Source organism: Falco cherrug, chromosome 6 (genome assembly GCF_023634085.1).
Source record: "Falco cherrug isolate bFalChe1 chromosome 6, bFalChe1.pri, whole genome shotgun sequence".
In the NCBI taxonomy this organism is placed as follows: Eukaryota; Metazoa; Chordata; class Aves; order Falconiformes; family Falconidae; genus Falco; species Falco cherrug.
The window spans coordinates 13,340,640-13,366,564 of NC_073702.1; the positions used below are offsets into that span (position 1 = coordinate 13,340,640).

Here is a 25,925-nt window from a genome sequence, read left to right on the forward strand (position 1 = left end):
CATTTTCTGTTGTATTTTTATCTAAAAGGAAAATAAGTGCTTTTTAGATTAGAACTTGATACAAAATGAGAGCTTTTTTGTGCACTATCTGATCTGAGAGATGTGGTGTTAGTAGGCTGTAGAGCCAGCCTTGTCAGCTGCCTCCATCTGCATCAGACTCTTGATAAAGGGCCAGTTCTGACTGATGGATGTATTGTGATATTCAGTGCTACATCATCTAACTTCTAGGCACCTACACCAATTAATGGGCTTGATACCTGGTTTATAGCTATGTATTTATTTACGTAAAGATTTAGATTCTGAAGCACTAGATTAGAGAATTCTGCACTCTGCATGAGATGCTCACTCAAAGTAGGCAGAATCAGGTTCATTTTCATGACTTAAGTACCTTATTATGGTCTGGAGAAAGCATTTACAGACTCAAACACTTTCTTTAAGGTTGGTCCTGAGGCTGATCCTAAGTACGTTTCTCCCAACAGATGGATGATGATCTCCTTCTGCCAATGGTCTGGGTTAAGTTCTTGCTGACAAGCCTCTATTCTAGTATATTTTCTGCCCAAGGAGATTGGTGGTCATGTTTTCTTCCTTTCTGAGAGCTCTCCATCTATTACTCTTCAGCATATTCAATTCCATCCAGCAGGAACCAAAACAGGTTTGGAAACTTTTTTTTAGGAATACAGCACCAGCACCTGAAGATTTGCAATATCTTCCCATACCTGCCCTACACAATTATGTTGTGGATGAGTAAAGATTTTAAGATGTACTTTTGGTTCTAAGCATGGAAAGGGAGATTTGGTCTTTAATTTAACTGTTTTTAGTTTTACAGTTAACTGCTTTACTGTATTTTCAACATAAATCATGCTCTGCTTTTGATTTATAATATGAAACACACTGATATTTTTTTCTAAAATACTTCAGTTTTTTTATCTTTAAAGTCTTTCTTGTTGTTATACAGCAACAAGACGTAATGGTTCTAAATTAGCATTTTCTTTGGGTGTTGTTCATCAGAACTTATTTTCTGTTATTTGTCTTTCTGCAACAAGACAAATATTCTTCTACAACAAAACAATTGTAATAGTATTCTCACAAGTCCAATTTATGTGGCACATTGTCACAAAAGAGCACCTAAGAAAATGCAGAGTGGCTATAGAAACCTACTAATATGCTTTAGAATCTCCTTGCAGGAGCTAGAACAATGTACTATTAAAACTCCAAATACATATGCAATATGTGTTTTTAAAGAAAACTTTATAAATATGCAAATTTAAGATAAACAAATACAGAATAAAATGCACTAAGAAACTGATATGTAGACAAAGGTTTATTTACACCATACAACATTTTAAATATTTTATACACAGCTGCAGCAGAGAAAGCTACTCTGAGCTTTCCAGAGAAAACTGCAATAATAAAGATGTGAAATATATTATTCATATAAAAGTGAGATTATTACTTTATTGCATTTAAAGCAATGAAGAATGTAGCTCAACAGACATTCATTTAATGACAAAAACTTTGCTTTTATATTATAAAGTAAAAAGTGTAGTAATGGCCAAACAGACTGTTATAAACTTTAAAAACTGCATAAATATATACATTGTGCTTCATGGTGAAGTTTTTTGAAAACTAAACCAAATGAAGCTGTTACAACATGAATTGTTGCTTGAGGTTTATCTATAAAGATTACCTTACAAATCCATTCCACGGGTACTTACAACACACGATGGTAAGAATTGTACACCTGGTTCTCCACTAGCCGCACTAGTGGGAATATACTGTACGAAAAAAACCACTGACATTTGGCACAGGAAGAGCCTGACATAAAGTAGTCACAATGTTCAGACAGGAGCGTCAGGATTCCCAAAGTCTCTTTATTGTCAGTGCAATTAATTAGTTTTTGTTTTGTTCAGTTTGTTTTTGTTAAACTTCTGTTTGAAAGTCACCTTCTTGCACATCTAAAGGCAAGTTCAGACACTTCTCCCATTCTGCTGGTCTGAGTTCTAAAGCATCTTTTGCCTCTGTGTCTAATACATTTATTGTTGTATAGTGTTGGTAGTCACCGGAGGTTTTGAAACTGTCCCATGGAGCCTTGCTCGGTGCTGAGTTCTCCTGAAGACCAAAGAAAGAAGAATTAAACCCAAGGATGAAATAATGTCTTTTCAGTTTGTAAGGCTGATTGCTGACGTGCTCTCATGAGACACAGAAGCCAGAGAGGGGAGATGGCTTTGCAGGGAGCCAGGCTGGCAGGTGTTCAGCGCTGTTGTGACTCTTTCTCTGTGAACAATCAACACTTTGGCAGGCTCCTCACCTGAGCCGCCAGCTAAGCCCTTTCTTTCACAAGAACCAACGTACATGAGGAATGGCCAAGTGATCCAGTACCAATAGCCATCTTTTTAATAGTGGTTGTGTAGAAAGGTGGGAGAAAAGAAGGGAAGGTAATTGAGAAGAGCTTGCTGCCTGAAATATGGAGTGGTTTGAAACAGGGATTGCCAGTCAGATTTTAAACTGGGGCAGGTGCATGACAGAACCACAGAAACCTAGTCCTTGAAAGTGCTGTGAGAGCCCATCTTGCTTTACAGGCTGATAAGCTCATGTATATTAGGATTAACAGGCTGAAAGCTGCTTATTTACTACCGATTTTTTTTTTTTTTTTAATGCCAAGTTTTCTAGGGTAGAAGGCAATAGGGACTAAGACTGATTTAATTCATGGTTTGTGCTGTAACATGTTGTATGGGACTCGGTTGCCAAAACTTCACATTTTTGCAACATTTTAGATACTTTTGGATTTTCTGCCTGATCTCCTATCAGCCTTCATGAGAGGTGCAGGTCTCCTTTGAGTCCTGTGTCACCACTGCTTGTACCATACTCTAGACTAAGACACCTGGGGCTGTCTAAAATAGCCTAAGATGCCTATATTTAGGTACCTGGATCACTCTCTGACTATCTTACAGATACGCCATTCCTCTAGGCAGCTTTTATTAGCAGACTTTTCAAAAACACAGTGCCGATGCAAAACAGAGTAAACACAACTCGTCCACTGAGATTCCCTTTGAGATTTTGAATTAATTTAAGCTTTATGTGGAGAGCAAATCTCAAATAGGGAGGCAAACACAGACTTTACATGTCAGGAAATCTCAGAAGGGGGAGTGAGCAAGAACTGGGTGCAAAATAACACATATCACAGCTAAAGGTTCATCAAAGAATCAGGGCCAGGGCCAAATTTCTGATGGATTAGGATGATGTGATGTAAATCCATTGGCCTCGCATCTGCTTAATACCTCTTCATGTCTGAGAGTAGCTCTTCTGAAAAAGTTATAGAATACAATGATTCTAGCTCAGTTCCATTTAATATACAGTTTTTATATTATAAGATTATATAAAAATTGTTACTAGTCATAATATTACTGCTAACAAATATGTCACACTAAATTAGGCATTTTAATTAGGTAGAATCAACTATTTCCTTGCTCTCATTATCAGATATAGTCAGGGTGTTATGCATGTGCGTATGAGTGTGTGTGTATAGATTTGAATTATGATGATAGCGGAGTCAATTCAGGATGATTTAATTTTTGCTTTTCCCATGGTAAATATTTATAAACCTATTATGGAAAAGACATGGCATTAAAGAGAACCTGTGCACTTTCTGGACCATCTCACATATAGGTGAATTTAGCTGGACTTGTTTGTAGTAACTAATTTTATATCTGCTTGCCTAGCTAGAGGAAAAGCCCTATTGGCCAAACTATATCAGTAAGCTGCTTTCTCTACATGAAGTCCCTTGGACTTGGTAGGCACACACAGATTTGAAATGTACTCCCTGAAGTTCAATTACTTGTCATCTGTAATGTCAGTGAGTTAGTTATGGTCTAGTTGTAAAAACTAATGAATCTCTTAATAGGTTGGATTACTGAAAATATCTGTTGTTCTAATTTCTGAGGCTATCTAGAGGTAGCACAGAGAGAGGTCTTCTTGGGAAATACACTGAATTCAAAAGACTCTTGTTTCACTCTTGTTGTTAAGGACCCATTATTTTAAATATCTAAGAAGGAAAACTTACCATACTGCCTGATTTTGGTACATCCCGAAATCTGTCCAGTGTCTGAAATTTCTGATTTAACTCTTGAAACAATTCCATGTGCCTCTTTCTTGTATGCATGACCTTCTGCAAAATGGAACATAATTGCTTATATTTATAATTGAATCTAGGCTTTTTTTAAGAGAAGCATTATTTTCTCCAACATAATAAAGTAAATTGAATTTGGCAGGGCCATCTTTTCCCTATAGACTCAACCAACAGAAGTGAAATTGCACTGAGCCTTCTTTCTGCTCTGTTTAATGTTCTTCCTGTGTACAAGAGACTGTTTTTACCCCACATTTATTGAGTTGCTGAAATTAAGGGACACTGGTTTTGTGCTAGCCTAGAAGTATTTTGAAAGTGATGGCAGTTTCCTAGAAGGATACTTCTCTTGCACATTAGGAATATTTTCTAGAATTTCTGTTTTCAGCACAGATGATAGTATTTTAATTTCTATAGGAAAGCAACAGCAGTTTATAATAGTCCCTACTGGAATCATTTTTATGAGAACACTGAACTCAGAAATCTTGGCCCAAAATGGAAAAGCCCCAAATGTGATGACTTTCTAATTACAAATCTTTTTGTCATTCAGATCATTATAAAATGCAGTTGAAATAGTGTTCATATTAACAAAAGTAGGCACAGTTTTTCAATTTTACTTGCTTCCTTATTTCATGGACTGGGCAGTTGGAACCCACCCTCCCTCTAGCCCATGCACAGGGTACTTTTCCACACAAAATAATTGTACGGCATTCCTGTGCAAGAGGCGGGGATGCCAAACAAGCCCCCACAGCTGGAGCAGTGCTCAGCCATGTATCTGCCTTGGCAGTACATGGAGAGTGAAGCCTGTTCTCAAGCCTGGGCCATCAAGCCCAACATCTGAGTTATTTCTGAACAGAAGTTCACTCTCAGCTATGGACTCAGACTGACCTCTGGAGCAAAGCTGAAGGCTCTTACTGTTTAACCAAATTCATGGTTATATGGCCTGAGGACAGGGAACAGGAGGGATGGAGGAAGCTTCGCCTCAGTTCAACAGCAGATGGGCTCAGCTTGGCTTTTCCTAAGCTTTCATAACTGCTTGAACTTGAGTAACAGCCAGGGCAGCAGCCAATCGTGTTGACAGGAAAGGTGCAGGACACCAGCCTCTATGCATGTTCACTAATCGTCAAACCTGATTTTCCCTGGTGTTGTACCTGACAAACCCTGCGAACTTACATACGCAGTGCCGGAGTGTGACCCTTCCCAGCAAGTAATCCTTCTGCCAAGTTTGGATGAGTACCTTTTAAAATCGAGTAGCAGTGCCTGACCCTCAAATAACACTTTACCAATGCCAGTTTTAACTTTTATCTTTCATTTGCCTTCTGTGATTATAAATCTCATGAAATGTGGCTGCTTTCTTGGCCATGCATTTCTACCGCTATGTTGTAATAAGCATATTATCCTCACTATAGCTACATCGTACCATGAGAACTTGTTTCACTTCTGAGAACAGGAAATTGGCAACATTATTCACAAAAGAGACATGAGATACAGCAAGCAATTAAAGACCTATTAATGTAACATGAGTTGTGGGGTGAATAGGGAAACAATTTTGCAGGATTTGGTGAGGAACTCCTTGCAAAACGTAATTTAACTAGAGATAGGTGATCTAAATTTATGGGGGCAGTTTCACTTAATTGACTTCCTATGGATTCTTTTAAGCTACTGCTGTTACGGTAGACAGGAATATGTAGCAAATCTGATATACATAGAATTTAAAAAAGTAAGGTTCTGTCTTAAAGACCATTACTGGCTGAAATAAGGAGACATGCTCACAGGATAAAACAAATTTGGTGGTTTAAAATACTGGCTCTAAAATCAGGAAATAACATATGACTGTGAAACAAGTATCTCCAGTTGGAAAAATTTTAATAGAAGGCTAGGAAATAGAGCGAATGTTACTTTCTGATATTTTTCTGAATCATGTACCCAATAATTCGTTAAATAGCAAATATGAATAATTCAAATGTCTTAGTTCATTACATTGTTCCTGAGGAGAAGCAGGTGGGAGGAGAAATTAAACACTTGCATTGGGAAGTCTGCCAGAAAAAAAGGCTTTACATATTATTCTTAATAGCAGAATGACTGGTATGCATATGTACCTATGGACCTTTTGGTTGCTTTGTGTTTTCCTGGCTTCCATTCCATAGTTCCTACCCAGTGACACCTGCTCCTCCCCAATGCTTATACAGAATGGTCTTAATGGAAGGTGCAGTAACTTAAATTTCCAACTTTTTGGGGGGAAGAAAAGAAAAACTTTTCTAGAGTTCTTTTAAATTCCCTGTTAGAAAACACCATCTTGTCTCCTTCCTAGAAAAACTATGCTCTGTTGCATAACTCTTTCTCCTTTATGAGAAAGTAACACACAAAGTATTTGTGGGAGTTTAATCTGTTTTCTCTATTAAACGGGCAATGTTGAAAACATAGCCTTATCTATCTTACAGATATATAAGCTTTACGAATACAGAGCTGGAGATCTTGACCGATATATACTAGGATGGTTGTTGCAGCATCAGGACCTCAACAGGATGGCAAAAGGCTTCTCATGCTTCCCTTTGACAACACACTTTCTTTAGCTGCGGCTGGGGATTTGCCCATTAATGCTGCATCCCCCCAGAAGAACCTGAATTGGCGACCAGGCTACAGACACACATCTTGTGGTCTTTAACTCTTATGCCCTACAACCTAGAAGTGGTCAAACTGCACTTACACCCTTTCCACATTTCTACCTCTACTCACAAGTAATGTCAAGTGTGTGTTTTGAAAAGACTAAGCTTCACTCTGATGAGCATCTGCTCTCAGAAGAGGATTCAGAGTGTGGATGGCTATCATCAACATGGGAAGGACTTCAAACATAACTCTGTATCCTGCTCCCTTTTTAATTTATGACAGGGTTTTAGCTGGACTCTAGCTCAAGCACGAATATTCTCATGAAGATTTGTGGTCAATCTTATGAATAGCATTAATGATGATAACAATAACAATAATAATAATAATGATGTAATTCAGTTTGCCCTGGAGATTTTCGGTGTTGTCACAGGTAAAAATGTTCTCTCTCAAGTACTGTATGAAACAGCTAAGTGAAAAGAACAGATGGGGGAATGCCTTCCCAGCCCTATAATGGAAACATGCTGTGTTTTCAAGATGTTATAGGTGTGATCAGTTGCCAGATTTAGGAATGGGAAAGGATCTTTCCCTGCAGGCATATTTTTTTCCACCTTTTTCTTCAAGAGGTGCCTTCAGGTTAGTAAAAGGATTATTTTAAACTTCTGTGTGAGTTTGCAGTGTTATAATGAATAGCTATTGAACATGAAATTCTGAAAGAATACAGCTCCAGCAATTATTGATCAATTTAGCATTATTGCTGGTAAGAGTCTACTGCACTGTGGAAAGAAAAGACAACATTCTGGTATTCACACTGGTCCTGTGTACCCTTGCTCTCCCTCGTGGGTGGAGCACAAGAAGAGCCAGAGATGACCTGAATCCTGGCGAGCAAGGTAATGAGACACTTTTCTGAATTATTTGGCATAAATGTTATCACCAGAGCAGATCCAATGAATCCCTTATAGAAAGGGGAGAGTGGGTTGGATGGCTGGGGAAATCCAGGAGTCAGACCCTCTCATAGAATTTAAAGGTAACTGTGATCTTGAATCCTAAAATGCATGTCAATACTGTTTAACTCTCCGGTATGTTTTTGTAAGTGTCAGTGCACACCTATTATAAAGTCCTCTTGGGAATTTCCAGAGCATCTGTATTTCTGTTCAACATAATTAGAATGAATTTTATTTGATCTGACAGCTAACTGTTAGTGCTGAACCTTCATTAAAAAGCTACCTGTCCAGCTTTAGGGAAAAACAGAACATAATAACTGGGGGTGGAGGGCACTTAGCTGGGGTTACCACAGCCAGCAGCAGCCTGGATCCAAAATGCCCAGACCTATATGGATACCAGACTGCATGAATGAGCCTAAATTAATCCTTGGTAACAGCAAGAAAAGAGCCGTAAAGCATGTTGACAATTTTAACAAACTCCAAAGTTTGACTGCATTAGTCAGTGTTTTGCAAAATCTAATAGTGGACAGTATGTTATGTAGCAGAAATATTTTCTGCCTACAGACTAACCCAGCATGTTACGGTTTGTCTCCTTTTTTCTACATAAAGGGATAATTTAAGAATGTAATGGTAAACTATTTAAAAAGTGAAAAGAAGACACAGGTAGCCCAGTTTTTGAGATCCTCCTCTCTAACCAGCTTAAGATCTATGATAAGGGCTGGTCAGTTTAGATGTCATCCTTTTCTCTTTCCCTTTCCTTCAACTGGAGGCATATATATATCTATATGTATATATAGATATATATAACACTACCCAACACAGTCAGAGGACTGTTATTATTTACAGCCCATTGCGAAGACTCTTAAAAGTACACTTGTATTTCTACATATATTGATGATAACAGGGACAGAGTATTTTATGGTGAGTACAGTCATAGTCTGCTTGCGTTCACGCTACGCAGCAGCTGTCTTTGAGTTTCATCTGTGACCCTTGGAAAAAAATTGCTTGTCTTGTCTTGTGTTTCTTTGTTTTTACTTCAAATTGTCAATATTAAGGTGAGTGTTGCACTGCAGCCTACTAGCACAGTCTCTGGTTTGGTGTTTGGTTGTTTGTTTTTTGGTTGTTTGTTTTTTTTAACTATGGAACTTTGGCTTGACAGCAGTTAGGTCAAACATGTCCAAAACCATTCTCTGGCACCATCTAGAATGGAATGTTCTCTATGAGTGCTACTAAATTCTCTTAGTTCCCAAAATAAGAAGTCTACAACCAGATTGCTTGCTGTGAATGGTACCTACATTGCGCCGGTTCCCTAAAGACATTTTGGAAAGTGTTTGGAGAGACAAGGGTGGTCCAGAATAAAACAGCAAAGATCATTCTAAAAATTCATCCATATAAAAACTGGCATTTTGTTACCCATGAATAATCCCCTAAATGTTTAATTTGGTAAGATAGGCATAGCCTGAGGGTTTGTCTTGTATGGATATAGAGAGATACGTGTGAGAGCCTGAGAGTGTAGTGACTGCTGGGAGACTGTTAAAAGGAAAAGGATGGAGGGAGCCAAGCTTGACAGTCTTATCCATACCGTGTATTTAGCATTTCTTATCCTCAGAACCATATCCATAGTGTTTGTTATCCTCAAACTGTGGAAGGACGTTGTCTCAGAGAGTGCCAGCTGGCACAGACAAAGCAAAGAAAGTGTTAAAACATTTAAGTAGTATGGCCAATCACTCTCACCTGACTTCACCTCCAGGCTTTATTCTATTTTGCAGTTAAGCTGTGTTGAGGTATCAGAATATCAGTGTTTTGGCCACACAACACTTTCTCAACTCCCTTCATCAGGATGCCTTGCTGAGCAAAGGAATCTGGGTGGCTATGTGAACATTTTATGGCTTCTTTTATTTTGCTTTACCTCAGCCGACCAGCCATGCTATGTGTAAGAACACAGGAAATCCCACAGGCTTAATCAGAGGACCCGTAAAACAGGGAGGTGAGATGGGGTTAGTCTTGAGTCAGTATTTCTAAAGCACAGCAGCAACTGGCACAATATCGTTGCCATTCTCACTTCCTCAGCAGTCACTCCCAATGGCCCCATCTTTCCCTTTTTATGAACAACTATATTTTCCTGCATTATAATCATACTTCTAAAACCATTAGGCTATGGAGCTACAATGCTGCAAACAAAAAAAGAAAAATGTGTAAGCATCTTAAATAAACTATGTGAGTCAAAAGAAAATATGGAATGGGCAGCCTCATCCTTGAGAGCAGGATGTGCACCACATTGCTGGTGTTTGTTTGGTGTTGAATTATGCTCTCCTGAGCGACAGGAAGAATGTTTCAGCATCTGTTGCCACAGATACTAAAGAGAACGTTCTCATCGTGGATGGCATGATATTCCTACCTTTCAATAAAGAAGAGTAAAATTCAGAATACTTTTTTCACTATAATTATAAAACTTCTGTTCATATTTCTTGAATTTGATTTTAGAATTGCTTGCTCATCAGAATTTTGCTGTTGATTCCTGTTTTCCTTCTTCCTTTCTACACATTTATCCTAAAGCATATTTAGGGTAATTTTTCATTTTATTTTCCTTAAAATTACTGTGTGAATTTTTAGTGCATTATGTTACATGATGACTTAAAGTAACTATAGTCTCTGGGCAGAAATGACATAAGAGATTAAGGCATGATGCTAAACTAACTACCAAGAAATCACAATCAGACACGGAAGGTCAGTATTTCAGCAAACACGTCACCAAAGCAAACCCTTCTATCATTGCAAGGCTTCTATGACCACTGCTATGGCTGCATTTTGCAAGTTCTGCCTCTTTTTTTACTATGAACTAGAAGCTGAAATCTGAAAGTGCCTGTTTTGTGCTTATAGCCCAAATAATAATAATAGCAATTAAAAATTACCCTGTCTGTTTGCCTGTGCAAACAAAAGCTTTTTATGTCATGGTTGATATATACTGATCACTCGATGTCAAAGTTTAGCCCAAGATCTGTAGGTTCCGTGCAAATGATTGTTCAACTTGTCTGGAGACACACATAATGAATTATATCAAACTATTAATATGCATAAACAGACAACCAATGCAAAAAACCCCAATCCATAAATGGTTAACATCCCCTTGAAAACTAACTGCTGTATTGCTTCTGGTAGAAAGAAAAAAATCCTCGAATAAACAGAACTCTAAGAGATTTAATTATACTGACTGTGATAGAACAAAATGGTCATTAACTAACACCACCAAACTTTCTCACTCAACAGGGTCTAAGTCTGAAATTGTGGATATCCAACCTAAAGCACCTTACATGAACTTGATTTTTTATACAGTATGTGATTCATAAGCTTTGACAACTGCAGCACTTCATTGTTTCAAACTTGACACATTCATAATCACTATTTGGATGTGAAACTCATATGCTAGTAAATTAGAATTGAAGAAAGAGAGATAGAACAAATGATTGAGAATCTCTTGAACAAAGCAACTTTCTGCAATGATGTGGCCTGTCCTACAAGTGTCACACTTTTTCAATAGATAGCCAGGGAAAATAAAATAAAAGAAAATAAATTAAAAAATCCCAGATGAAAATGAAGAGGCAGAGAATTTAAAAACTGAAACCATGATTGTTAATATTGCAATATGATAGCTTGATTTCAGAATATTTTATAAACAAGTTGCACCAAAGTAGTTCTAATGAATTGCTCATCATGTTCTGTACAGTATCAATTGAACAACCCTATGACATCTACTATGTTGGAAAACTAAAATCTGCTAAAATGGACACTCCACATTTACTTTTAGGAAAATACTTTCAATGATCAGGAATAATTCAGTAAAACTTACTTCAAAGTCAAGGTCCGAATAACGTGATTTTCTTCTCTATTAAGCAGTAAAAAAGAAAGAAAAAAGAGGTTGCATTAACAAGGGGACTATTCACCAAATCATGCTAATGAGTCTAAATAACATTCTTTTTTCCTGTCAGATATATATTAGGTATTCTGTAAGAGGTTGTAGATTTTATCTGGATAATTTAAGATTATATGCATGACTTTGCATACAGTTTATTAGACCAGTATCATATTCTTTTATCTGAAATAAACCACACTGCATTTCACCGGGATGCATAATGTGCATGTTATTTGCATGCAATTGAACCTGTTGGTGTATAAAATAAATCTGTTTCTATACTTTCTGCAGTATTTGTCAATTATCATAATACTTAGAGCTTCTTTACACAGATATCTATACATAACTATGATTTAGACTTTTATAGGTAGAAATTGATTCTTTCTTACATCAGGCTTACATTGGTACAACTCCATTGATTTTAATGGAATAATTGGTAGCAAAATCAAGCCGAAGCCATCTATGCTTTCCATAGCTTCAGCTTGTTTGTTTGCAATGACAATCTGGATGAAGAAAGCAATGATTTTGTTTTACACTTATGAAAAATCTGATTCAAAGCGTCTGATATAAAGCAAGAATGATTTACTAGCGAAGTAATCACTTGTATACAATGCAACAGAATATGATTGCTTAGACATATCACAAATAATTTAGCACAGATTTTTTTACAGATTCTAAAAGAAACCGATTATAAAGTCAAATTATATCAGAAAGAAGTGGAGATATTATAAAGAAGAGATTAAAATATCTTTTTTTTTCTCCTAAGGTTGGCAATTGAATGGCTTGTAATAGACTAAAGAGGTGTAGAAAGAAGAAGCGAGGTTGCAAGAGCTGAAAAGAGTGCAAAGAACATGTGAACGGGAAGAAAGACATTCCTCTTCAAAAAGGAGAGTAAAAGGAAGGGAAAATTACCCCCCAAAAAGAAAAGGCTTGCTGCTACAATTTAACTGTTTTTTGTGGTAGGAAAAGATGGCTTTAAGTCATGGTGAAGGAACCTTTTCAAATTGCACCTGATTTCTGCAGCGAGATACAGATCAAACTTGTTAAGTCAGGATGAATAATGTTACTGACTTCATTAGGCACTGATTTTATTTGGTTTAACAAACATGCAGGTTTCAGTAAGCTATTTTGTTTTCTTGCAATTGAAAGAAATAATTTTACAAGTCTTTTAGGTGTAGAAAGCGGAAAATGTTTGGTGTCTGAGCTCTTGATAATACCACTTTCTGACATGCTTATGGTTTTGTAGTAAAATTTTGATGCTCCAATCCACAATAATATGAAGACTGTCACTGTAGTATTGTCAACACATTGGTGCCTAAAGAGCTGGGAGGCAGTATAAAAGAACAGGTTATAATACAATTAAAACAACCAACAACAAGCTTTGGAGAAGCTATCTTTCATCAGCAAGGCTTGGCTTAATGTAGCACACTTTAAACAGAGTATTTAAAAATAAACAATTCTGCAAAAATAAGTATCATGAAAACATGGAAACAACAAGAGGTAAGAAAAATATGAGGATGTAATGCCCAAATTCTTAAAAGCAAATTCTTACTTCTCGCTCATATTATGAGGGCCACGGTACAAGTGTACCTTTGACATAGGCCTTCATCGTTACACAGTAAATCAGCACCTGAAGAAATCTACGTATTTTTAATGAGGGATCTATTTTTAAGGTACAATTAGAGCATATCTACCACTGTAGAGGCTCAGTGGTTACAAAAGAAGAAATATGTACAGCAGATAATGAGGTGAAGTTTACAGGACTAGCTTTGAAAAATGCTTGAAAAAGCTATTTTTAAGCTACAGTTCAGTAATAAATCTGATGTCATTGAACAGCCTGACTGAGAAGGAAAATTTTCTAAGAAATGTGTAGTTTGCTGGATACTGTGATGTATAAAATTGGAGCTTTTGTATTTTGCCTTAAGTCTGCTTGAGCACAGTGAAAATATTCCTGGTGTAACTGGGTTATTAGGTTTTGCAGCCAGACAACTCTACCACTGTTTAGATGGTAAAAAGACATATCTAACAGACTGCAATATATCTAACTCAGCTATTGTCAGAAAGACGTAACTATTGCAATTTTTCTGTTCGATCACACCAAACAGGTCATACTACAGGTTTACCTTAGGATTTTTTCTAGGGCTCAATAAGAATCTATCACAAACACATCTATTTTAAATTTATGCAGTAAAAAACATCTGCTCTGTGCTTGTGCTTCACTTCTCCGTGGCTGCATATGGTGAAATACTGCACAAGTGCTGTCAGAATCTAGTCTCCTAAAACACAAAACGTACGCAACTGTCACAAAGATCCAAAGAGTATCGGGGTTTCTGAAAGTTTCTGTGAGTTTCTGAAAAACAAAGTATGCTGATCATGAAAGTGATTCTACAGTATTGTCACTGACACCACTAGGTACAGGATCAGGTCCTTCTGGCTACTGCATCACTACCTTGAAATGACTGCAGTGTTATTTTCTGAGAGAGGGAACATATGCAGAAGCACAAAGTCATTGTGAATCTCATAAGGATGGAAGAGTTTCCCTTTGGTCCCAACTGGAAGTTGTCATTTTACTAAATTCTTCTCATAGTTTTTGTATGATATACAAGCCTAAACCATGCAAATAATCACTTTATACATTTTTTCTTATATGAAGTTTGTTATGTCTCTTCAGGCTGAGAAAAATGGGGGTTTCCACACATACCTAAGTGGTTTCAGAAATGAGTCATCTGGTATAATTTAAATTAGCAAAAGCCAGCAGCTGAATGAAGTTGAGTAAGGGCAAAAACAAAATCTCACACATCAAATGAGCTGCTGAACTGGTCACACCAGTATGTTCCTTTTCAAAAAGCTGATCCTGTTCCCCACCACTAAAACTGAAAATGATTTTAGCTGACATAAAAATTAAACTGGATGCTGGTGTTTTTTTCAAGGATTAGTTCGAGATCCACTTGAGTATTAACGTTAGTAGATATAAATAACAAATACCTGTAAAGGATAATATCTATGACTTGCTTCATTTTAGTATTTTGTAATTGACCATGTTCTGCAGTGATGGTTCAGGAATGATAGAGAGAAGGGCAAGTATAAAGTGACATTTCTGCTACACTACCCTCCCTAGTTCTTCAGCAGTCCGGGAATTTCCTTGGGAGGACCTTACTCTGTTGAGCTTAGTAATATTTTTTACATCATTCCATTAGTCTAATCATGTTTTATAATTATTCTTAATTTTGACATCTAAAATGTGCTGGGGTAGTGAATTCCACAATTTAAATATGCATAACATGACAAAGGAAATTATGTTGTTTATCCCTTTGCCATTTCACTTGATGCTCCTGTTTTTTATACTATAGGAAATATGAATAATCCTTCCCTAGTCACTACTTAGTCATCTGTTCTTCAAGCTGAAGAGCCCTAAATATTGGGGACCTGCAAGGGTAACTAATAAAGAGACTGCCTAAAAAACTGAGGACACATGCAATTATCCAGCGGCAGAGGGTTAACTGGTGTAATTCTGAAAAAAATGAGGGGTGTGGGTAAGTAGTGAACTGCAACACATACACAACTGCAAGTGCTATGAAAGAAAGGTCACGTCTCCGAGTGGGCAAGGGTGGAAACAGCCCTTTCGGAACAACTCCAGTGACAGTTCTGCATCGGCACCCTGCTCTAACAGGAGCCAACTCATTTCTGTAAACCAGGGAAATTTCAGAGGCGGGCAGCAAATGGTACTTTTAAAGAGTTAATAACACTGGATCAAGAAGAAAGGATAAGAGTGATACAGCTTGTTTAGACGTTTGCTCTGGAAAAGGCAAACACAGAAGATTGTTGAGAAACCCTAGAAGGATATAAACACTGATAAACAAAGCTGGTGCGAGAAAAATCTGAAAAGTTGTAATTCTGAAAAAAAAAAAAGGAAAAAAAAAAGAACACTTCAGAAATGGTGTTGGGAATAAAGAAAGTTTATGTAACTATGCAATAATCTGTTAAAGAAAACAGTGGAGATCCTTCAGTCTTGAAAGTGAAGTTTGACTATGTATTAGAGAAATGTACTGCAGAAAATGTTCTTGCATTGATAGAAGAGATGACCTGACAAGATTTTTTCTGTCTCTGATTTCTACAGCTGTTTGATCTTAATTGATAAAACCCTTTTTGTGAAGATATCCACCCCCCACTCTTCATGCCAGGACCAAAATGAAGCTCTGAAAAGAGGTTTGCAGCAGTAATTTATTTAAAATCAATTTTACTTTGTGCTGATCATGTATAGCTCCTCTGTGTAATTCCAAGCAACTTTAAACTCTGCTCACTGAGGGACAAAAATAGAATACTGAATAATAATTTCCATACACCACCATGCACTAATCTGCTGGTACCAGGAAAGAGCTGCTCTCACTCAATGACTAATAAAATCCCTCTCCATCTCTGTAAAATGGCAAATGCCGGGTTTTCTCCTTATTCTAGTCTGTATTAGAGCACTACCTGATTAATTACATTAGATACTCCTGAATATACATTGCGTTGTGCAAAGTATAATTAAAACCAGAGATACTATATTATGGTGAGGGCTAAAACCATGCTTCCATTAATATAAAGCCTTATTATCAGCAGTTTATAATTTCACTCTGAGATTAGATTTAACATGCAAGATCTTAGCCTGGGGAGGATTTTTTCCCAGAACAAAATTAAGGGAAAAATATTTTTTGCCCTCAGAGATATAAAAGTGAAATGTGGATAGACAGTTTTGATGTAAAATGCCTTTTGTCTGTATATAACTGAAAAAACCCTTAGTTTCTGAAGTGGAGATTACGTTGGCTATTAGTTCGTAACATGAGGTTAAATTTTAATGAAAAAAATGAATTAACTCTTTAATATGGAATTTTAAATCTTTTAAATATGCTAGCAAATTTAGCACATCAACACACAGCACAAACATAGCTTCAGTGATCTCAGTTTAAAACTTCTGGCAAATTATTCTGTTTTGCTGCTCCCTTTTTTGATAGGTTAAACTGCATATGTATTTACTCAATCAACCAAAATTACTTGCTTTGTGTTTCTGAAGACTTTGGGGGGAAATGTAGCATTTCTTAAATAGGCAAACAACTGAAAATATGATTCTTAAGGCTCCTATATAGCTATGATAGCTGCTTATAATATAAAGACTGAAATATATGCTACACTTCATAATACTGACTAAAATTTTGGTTCTTTACCTATTCAGTTACCAGATACAACTCTGCCTGATTCTACCCCCACTCCTGTATAGTAACCTGAAAATAAACTGCATCAATTTCTGAAGTCAGACGAATCTGAGACCTACTCCCTCAAATGAAGGGAAGAGAAGGTTGTTATAGGACCAGACTTCATTTTGCTGAGAGTCACAAAATTGGCAAGAGCTGCCTCCACAGCTTAGTGAAGAATGAAATGAGGAACGGGAGGAATAGAAATCTGAGATACAGAATGCCTGAAAATAAATGCAATGTGGAAACATGATAAAGAGGAAATTGCTGTGGTGCTCGTCTCTATTTTTGTTCTCTCTCTCTCTCTTTTTTTACTTCTCATATCATAAATCAAAATGACTTCACACCATCTTGCTTTTGTTCTTCCTGATGCTCTGGTACTTTATTGACCAGATCGACTCTTTTAACTGCATATTTCTTCTCTCCTTTCCTGTTCTATTTTTATTTTGGACCTTGTTCCTTCCCCGATACTTTTATTTCATTCTTCCTAATACTTTCATTTTAAGCTTCTTCTCCATTTCTGCCATCTTTTTTTTATCTTTGATTTTTTTTGGCACGTCTGTCTGTCTTCTCTCTCTTCTTTATCAGTACCTTTACTTCTTCTTTACACTTCACTGTCTCTAACATACCCCTTTATTTTCTCAGCCGTAACAGTATTTATTTCCTGAAGTCCCCCACCAACAATTTGGCCAAGGACCTCTGGAGTTTACTATCTTTGAATGTATTAAGAGCTCTCATGAATGAATACAGAAGGATTATTTTGGTCATGAAATCAACTTCCAATCTAAGAGCTTTATGTCTTACTCCACATAAAGATCCCAGAGCAGCAACTGATTAAAGAAAGAAGAGAGGAGACTGGAAAAAGAATTCCACTCCTTTACATGGCAAACAATTTGGGAAATAATTTTCTTCCCATTCTTTTAAAGCAGATGCTCTTTCTTCCCTTTAATACATGTTTCTAGGGCCTGTCTTTCCATGTCCTTCCTCTTATAATAGTTAAGTCTTTGACTCCTTCCAAATGTTTTTCATTTCTGTTCACATTACATTATCTGTAGTTCCCTTGAAAGAACCTATCATTCTCTTTCCACAAAGGCAACGATGTAAGTGTCCTTGCATAGTCAGGCAGCAGGTATACACTCCCCTTTGCATTTTTTTTTTTTCTGCACAATAAAAATAAATAAATTACTTGGAGATACATTGCACAGATCAGCTTCTTCCTCTGCATTTAAACCTCCTGACCTTTCCCTGCATCTAAGTGGCTGGGAATGCACTACTTCAAAGTAATTTCATTTTAATGAGCACATCACTGAGTGTACATTTTCAAACCAAAAAACATTCCAAAAGAGTGTATTGAGAGTGCTTTCTTCATTAAAATCAAAACACTTTGAACTGAAAGAGCACACTCCAAGCCACTTTGATGCCAAGGTAGCAAAGCCAGTTTTAATCCACGCATATAATGGATGTGCAGGAGATTAGCCAGATGTTCAATTACTCCTCCTAAGAAACTCTGTGATGTACTAATATTCCTGTCTGTGCTTATAATTGCATAAGTACTGATGGGTACGTGCAACTAATAAAAAAAAATAATTACTGATTTACACATTGGGAATCTGCAGATCCTTACATTTTTACTTATCTGAGCAATACTTAAATGTAAATATTATGGCATTCTTAGAGTATCTTTAGAAAACTGAAATTATTCCATATATAATAAGGTATTTGATTGTTCCCAACTAAGCATTTTGTTTTAGTAAAAAATATGTAGATATAAAAACTAGAAAAAAGTTTTAGAATAAAATTTGTATAAAAGCTAGGAAAAAAGTTTTAGAATAAAATTTGTGACACTGTAGGATTCATATGACTAAGTTTAGGTCATTAACATTTTTGATGTTTTTGTCTGAACTACTCTTTCTGGCTTCCTCTATGGCACCTGAAAAGAGACACCTGCACTGAAGGCATGTGATTTACTTAATCCTGGAGCAGATGTCTGAAAGTGGCCTAAAAGTGCCTATTTCTGTCCACTGACTCTAAAGGTGAGCCAAAATTTGAAAAGGTCTTTTTCCATAATAGAAGGGGAATACCTACATTTAGATACCTAATGGTGGGGATGATGGATCCTCCCTGCAGAGTTAAAAGTCAGGACATTAGTTCTTGTGCTTATACTATAGCTGTGTTCCAAAATACCCATATCCAATGATCATAATGACCAAAAAGTCTAAACAGAAGAGAACATGAGCAAGACCTGACATTTCAGCCTTCATTTTTAAAAGCTTTGTTTTTCTGGCTATGTGTTTATCTCTATGTACAGTTTCTAATTATTTGAATAGAAACATATTGTCCTAAGGGCTGATCATCTCTTGAAATATGCAAAATAATACAAAAAATAATTGATTTAATTAATTTAGGATGGTAAGAATGTTACTCAGAAACTAAATTTTCCAAACATATTGAATTCTTAGAATAATAATGCATATTTTTCTCTAAACTGGCTCCTTGAAACACAATATTCTCATGTTTCATTAGTAAGATGGAAATTAAATTTAAAAGAAAAAATGTTATTTACAATGTGAAAAAAACTTAAGGGTTTATATTTTCCAGAGTGTTCTCTAATTCTGTTGGTTCAGTTTTATGGCCACAAAGATTAGCAACTACCATAAAATGAGTGGACAAATAAAAACTATTGTATATTAATAGGTAGATCGATATATTGTATTCTACTGGGTGTCCAGTTGCAAACAGTTATGCCTGCAGTATTTTTGCGACTTCAAATGTTTGTAGATTCATAATTACACTTGTGAAATGAGAGCTGCATTAGATCTTGGCTGAAAATGCATCATACAACATTTTACGGCATTCTGGTAAGACAAATCTCTAACCACCATGTAAGCTATTCCCATTGATATGTTCTTAATAATTACTGACCATGAGTTTAAATAAAAAAAAAAAAAAAGGAAGAACTGTGTTAACATAGGTCACAACTTTCTAAGTGCATTTTAATCACATGGCAGTTGATAAGCAATGTATAATTACAAGGTCAAAGTGATAGTAATATGCTAATTCCAGAGAAAACATGTAGAAACAAAGTGGAAAGTGGAAAACAGCTGAGGAACCCAACTGCCTGTACCATGCATACGACACAAAAGGAGGCCTCTACCACCTGTCTTGGGACACCTCTGTTTCTTCAGAGAAATGAAAGGGAAACTTTCCCTACAGAGCAGAAATCCATGGTTTTTTATGTTGGACTTTTGGTGGGACAGCAGCATGAGCTGATAGGAGAAGGATGCTTCCTACTGCTCAGGATCTTTACCTTTAGAGATGATCTAGTCATGCCCTGTGTGAAAAACATCGACAGAATGATCTTGAAAGTCCTGCTGCAGGTTTTGCTGCTCCACAGTGTCTGACAAAGTGTTGCCTTTTGAAGGTCTTGAAATCTTCTAAAATTATATTGAACTGAACATCAAAAATATTTTGAAACAAAGAAGGGAGGGCAAGCGATTTTTTATGGCAACAATAAAAGTTAATCCAGCTGGTCAGTTCTAGTCAATAGCATTTTAGGGCTTTACCTCAGCCCTTGCTTCTTACACAGTGCATACATAAGCCCACACATTCTTTACCTGGCTGGATTTGTTTATCTGGATCTGCTTGATACTCTGATTTTCTTACATGCACAATTTTTTTCATGTTCCTATCTTCAATTCGTTTCAGCACAACCTTACCAAAAGATGAAGTAATGCCACATATAATCAAGTAGTTTTGAGAACCACAAAGGCAGACACAAAAGCCAAAACAGTTCATATCTGATCTACCCTAATATCTATTTTTTTCCTAGTATGTGGAATTAAGCTAGGTTTGGTTAGGTTTAATAACATAACGCTTTACAGCTTTCTGGACGAAAATACAGCTTTCTAAACCTACCATGTTTACCAAGTTAGAAGAGACTAAATATTTACTACCATATTTTAATATGTTTTATGACATTTTCTGTTATGTACTTAGTAGTCTCTTCTGAATATAAAAAAATGTTATACAGAAGGGTGATTCAGATTTGGTGTCTATATCGCATCTTAGAGGTAAGCTTGATACAAACGCAGCTGATACAAATACAGTTTAAAAGATTAACTCTAATGGAGCAGTACATTATACTCCTAGATTTTCAGATACATTTTCCAAAGTGGCCTCAGGAATTTGAATTCCGTGTAAGATGAAGTAATTATTCTCCCAGTTTTTACAACTAAGGTCGTCTTCTTTTTTAGGTCTCCTAGATGATCTTTATCACCAATGGCAAGAAATAGGCATTACCATAGGGTAATGTAGACCTCAGGGGGAGTGGATGGTATAGTGGCAGGTATGGCTACCTTCTTATGGAATTCTGAATGTTCCCTAGATACTTCACCTGTATGCCCAATCTTGACTGGATTTGAGTCTCTATACCTGACAAAAAGTATGTCAAAGATAGTATTGTAGATAGGTAGGAGAGGATACTACAGGAAAGTGACCTTAGCTATCCTGCTTCTGCGGTTGCATTAAATTGGAGAACTTCTGTGTACCACCTAAGTTTTATTAACTAATATGCCTGAACTGAGGGTAGTAACTTCTGTAACAATGCAAACTTGCTTTGAAAGCACCAGAGTACTGAGTGGGCAAGCACTTAAACTACCTTTTAGAAATAATTTTGAAGATTTGTTGCAAGATTATACACATTCACTTTAACAAGCAAAAAGTGGATACTATTAGATTACTTGCAAAGCCCCACGCTTCATTTTTCAATTATTTTTTTTCTGTTAAATTATGTCTTGTAAAAAACTGATTCTACACACACAATATGAACAGCATGGAAAATATTTCACCTTCAAAGCTTGTAAAGACATCTCTTTAAAAGAAACTAAGATCTGATCTTCTGCCCAAACTTTTCAGTCGATCCACACACAAAACTTAAACTCAATTTTAAAAGAAATAACCATATCCCCTGTTTATGAAGTATCACCTACAGTTATAACAAATTAAAAACCAGATAAAGTCTGTTTCCTTACACAGGTGGGTCCAAACACTGTAGAGCAATAGCTAATGGCTTCAAATTTGCACATACAGTAGAATTTTTTTCCATCTGTAACTTCTTTCAGAGAGTAAGTATGTACCATATTTTTCTCATTGTCTTTTTCTTTCCCACCAAATGCTGTGTTTCATAATATTTGAAATGCTGGTGAAATTTATTTCTAGTTCTTAAGGGGGCCCAAGTATGAAACTAACTCCACCTTGCTAGTGATTTTGTGTAAGAGTTTAATAGGAATGGCAGTATTTGACACTTAGGTCTTCAGAAATGATGCAAATATTTTTCACTTTTATAATCTTTAAATCCCACAGAAAGATTGTAGTAATGAACTGGATCCCTTTTAAAAGTTTTTCAGTTCACTTTTGTGATCTGACTGGAATCTAGCATACTCCACATGATGTCCACCTGTACCTATTGCACACATCAGTTCTATTAATGCCTGCACACACGTGCAAAAACCCTAAATCAGTAAATGATGAACTGTTGGATGGAAGAATCCCAGATTTACACTAGTGAGAGCAGAATCAGACCTATGATATCTGAGACAGATATGATTGTCAGCAATAAAATGGCAAATATTTTCAACTGCATGTGCTTGCAGGTAGAGTCAATGATTATCACTCTTCTCTCACAGGAATAGTTTTTCTTCTCATAGCAACACAGTATTTTCCAGTGGACTTTACCTGGTAGGTCACAAAATCCTTTGCAGTTGTGTGGAATGTTAAATTTCCAGAACTATACAGTTTTATACAGACTGGCTCTGAAACTTTTATCTTGTTTACTAGGTAATAACGCTTCTGATAATATGAGAAAAGTGAAAAACAGTGTATGATCCCAAACAGTAATTTATACTGAAATAAAACATTAGCTTCACCCCTTAGAACAAGACACAATTTATTGTCTTACCATATAATTAGAACACCAGAGCATGCAATTTGTTTATGCAACCACTGACCTCTAAAGAGCTCATTGATATTGTGGATCCAGTTTCACTTCTTGATAATCCTGCATTGTCATCCAGCTCTGAGGCAATAAAATTCTTCACTGCTGTGCGGGGCTCAAATGGTAAATTCTGCATATGTTCTTGGGTGGGAAGATGCTGGTCTAAATTGATATTAAATTGGTCCATTACAGAGGGATTCATATTGAACTCTGGATTAACTTTGTAGTGCAACAGCCTTTCATGAGGCAATGTATCCATGCCTATATTCATTTTGCTTTCATCTTTCAGTGATGGCTGGGTATTTACTGAGCCCCGGGGCATGACTATATAGTCGCTTTCTATCATCCGCTCTTGAGGATGGACTATGTCCATATCCGCACCTCTCAAATTATCATCAGTGCATAAATACACAGTCCTCCGCAGCTCACTGTTGTCTTTTTTCAAGCACTGATTGGCCAGTTCACTCATACTCATAGGCATGTGGAGAGCTGTTGGTTGCTGGATGATGACTTTGGAGATGATGTTTCCAGGCAAGGTAGAATAGCTCATTCCTTCAGGGTTTGGTCCCTTCTCCTCCTCTTCATCATTTAGTGAAATTCTAGAAAGTGTTCCTGTTATAGTAGCTGCTCGGCAAGGTCCGATGTCTTTATGCAGAACTGTGGGTCCAGAGAACAGAATTCTTACAACATGAAACTGTGTCTGCCTAATGCTGCTTTTTCTGGTGGCATTATTTAGCAGCGCTCCCCTTACCAATGCATCTTCTTAACTCTTTTTCTATCCACATAATAACTTTTGTTCTATAAATATTGTTTTGAGATGGTTTGTGGTTTCTTTTCTATGAAAACATCTCTCAATCTGCCATGTATAATGGACACAGACCTCTGACTAAGCCTCAGCCACTTATATACATTGAAAACACTCCATCTATTTCTACTGTTTTACATAGATCTTAGGTGACCTGAAACTTAAGCAAAAGCCTGCCATGGGGAACTCAATTAAGGGTTTCCAAAAAAATTACACTACGACATCTGTACTGCCATTATTAAGTCCACACAACCTCCTGGAAAATGTCAAACAGATTGTAAGGCAGAATCAAGTTGTCAATCCATTGTAATGACCTACCATAAGATTATAACTATGAACATATGTTCCTGAGAGCCTAAATGTTTCTTTTCACTGACTTTTTAAAGCTTTTCTGTGTTAAATTGTTTTTTAACTAAAAGTGACGAAAAAGTAACCACATTGGGATGAAATTCTGTTGGTATTAGGAAGACATATTTTGCTGCATCTGTAAAGGTTATAAAGGATATAAACATGTCTCATAAAATAGCCATAATCCACTTTTGTTGTAGGCCTAAACCTTCCTGGTCAAATCTGTAGCAACACCCAGCAATTTTTTGTTGCGGTAAGTGCCACATGTAAAAGTTATTAATCATGTCATAGAATACAAAATTTCCAGGAGCACTGAAGAATGCGTTCAAAAGCAAAGCATCTATTAAATCACAGTTATTGATCTTAAAAAATAAATATAAGTCTATAATTCAACATTTGTAATGAAAGAAAAAGGATAGATAAGAAGGAAAAAAATTAAAGCAACCAATTACAGGGCTTATTCCAGTTAGGTGCAAAGATTTTCTTGCCCCAGTTGAAAATATTTTAGTTCACCAGTGCTAGTTTGTGCAATAGAATCCAGCTCATGGGCTGAGACAATAAGACAACTTGAAGTATCTCAGATGTTACATTTACATCCCTTTTGGTAGCCTGAGGGCTCTGATGACCCAGATACCCTGGTACCTGTCAGTTTACTGCCATGTTCCACAGCAAGCACCTCATAAGGCATCCCGCTCTCCTACCTCACACAGAACTGCCTCTTTTTTCCATTATGAAAAGAGCAATTTACCACTAAACAACAGTGCACAAATACCCAGCTTCAGTGTGGCTGTTTCATTATTTCCTAGCACACTTATTAAGACACTTCAAACAGTGACCTATCTTAAGTCTTCCATTAAAAGAAACTGCATTTGAACATTTATCTAGTAAAGCTTGTTCATAAATGTATTCAAAGTCCATCTCCTTAAGGATGACGCTGACAGGGCTCTCTGTGCTGCAGAGCTGTGTTGGCAACTGTAAGAAGTAGGAGCTACATGCACTGATGCTGGATGTTTGTCTGCACTGGATGGTGGCAGACATACCTTTGCATTACAGTGTACGGTCCTGCTTCCTTCAAAACACCTGTGCATATTAAAAACTAATCTGTGTGGAGGAACTATTGCCATGTTGCAAGAAACCAAACTGGCAGTGTTTTAAGGATGAGTGACTGGAAGCTCAAACTTTCCCGTAATGAAGTCTGCCTTCTTGGCTCCCCATATAGCCAGCACAGGCAGGCGGTGTCCTTCAGGTGGGTGACACAGAACAGCCAACTCAGGCTGCTGCCCTGACTCACCCTGTGGAGAGGACACCGCCTCTCTCTTTCTCTCTTCATTGAAAACGGAGGATATCTAGGCAAGACTGCCTCCCTTGGAAAAACTGTCATTTGAGAATATCTCCTAGATTTAAACATTTCTATAGGGTTTAAATGGTCATCTATTTTATACTTCATTTAAGAAAGACTGGCAAGTGACTTGCTTAAAATGTGCTATTTTTAATACGCAGAAACAGATATAGCTGACTACTTAGAGATCACACCACTGAAGTGTCTTTAAAAAAACCCAACTTCTTCCACTGAAGTGGAATCAAATTTCATTTTCCTGATATGATGTTGCTTAAGCTACTGTTGATTTCACTTAGAGTCCTAAAAAACTCACCCTCTTGAACACCAATTGATGCATCTTCCATATGCATAGCTGTTAAGGTATATTCTATTTGTATATTTTTTTGATAGCAAAATGACTGTTTCAAATTTGCATGTGTACCAGGGCGAGGAAAGTTTTTTGCGTTAAGGTTAATCTTCCTTCCCAAACTTCCCTCCTTCCATTTGCTTTCTAACAGACAATCACACCTTTGGCTGCTTCCCAACTGCTGAATTCTAGCAAAAAGCTTTTGTAAAAAAAAATGAAATAAATGTATTTGTACAGTGGCATAGCTTTTTTGTTTATATTATAAATATTTTCTGTAAACAATTAA

At 36.7% G+C, this 25,925-nt stretch overlaps 1 protein-coding gene across 5 annotated transcripts in view; it reads right to left on the minus strand.

Annotated features, from left to right (window-relative positions):
* Positions 1-1,308: 1,308 nt before the first annotated feature.
* Positions 1,309-25,925, minus strand: part of ADGRB3 (adhesion G protein-coupled receptor B3) — a 466,036-nt gene continuing 441,419 nt past the window's right edge. For 3 of the 5 annotated variants that reach the window (XM_055714747.1, XM_055714745.1, XM_055714748.1), the window contains 4 exons: positions 22,815-23,458; positions 11,516-11,551; positions 4,061-4,165; positions 1,309-2,109 (listed from right to left, as the gene is read on the minus strand). In XM_055714747.1, coding sequence (XP_055570722.1) covers positions 1,921-2,109; positions 4,061-4,165; positions 11,516-11,551; positions 22,815-23,458 — 974 coding nt within the window. In that variant the 3' untranslated portion in view covers positions 1,309-1,920. Of the gene's footprint in view, positions 3,304-4,060; positions 4,166-11,515; positions 11,552-22,814; positions 23,459-25,925 lie in introns of all 5 variants that reach the window. The other 2 variants (XM_055714749.1, XM_055714746.1) reach the window with 2 other exon arrangements.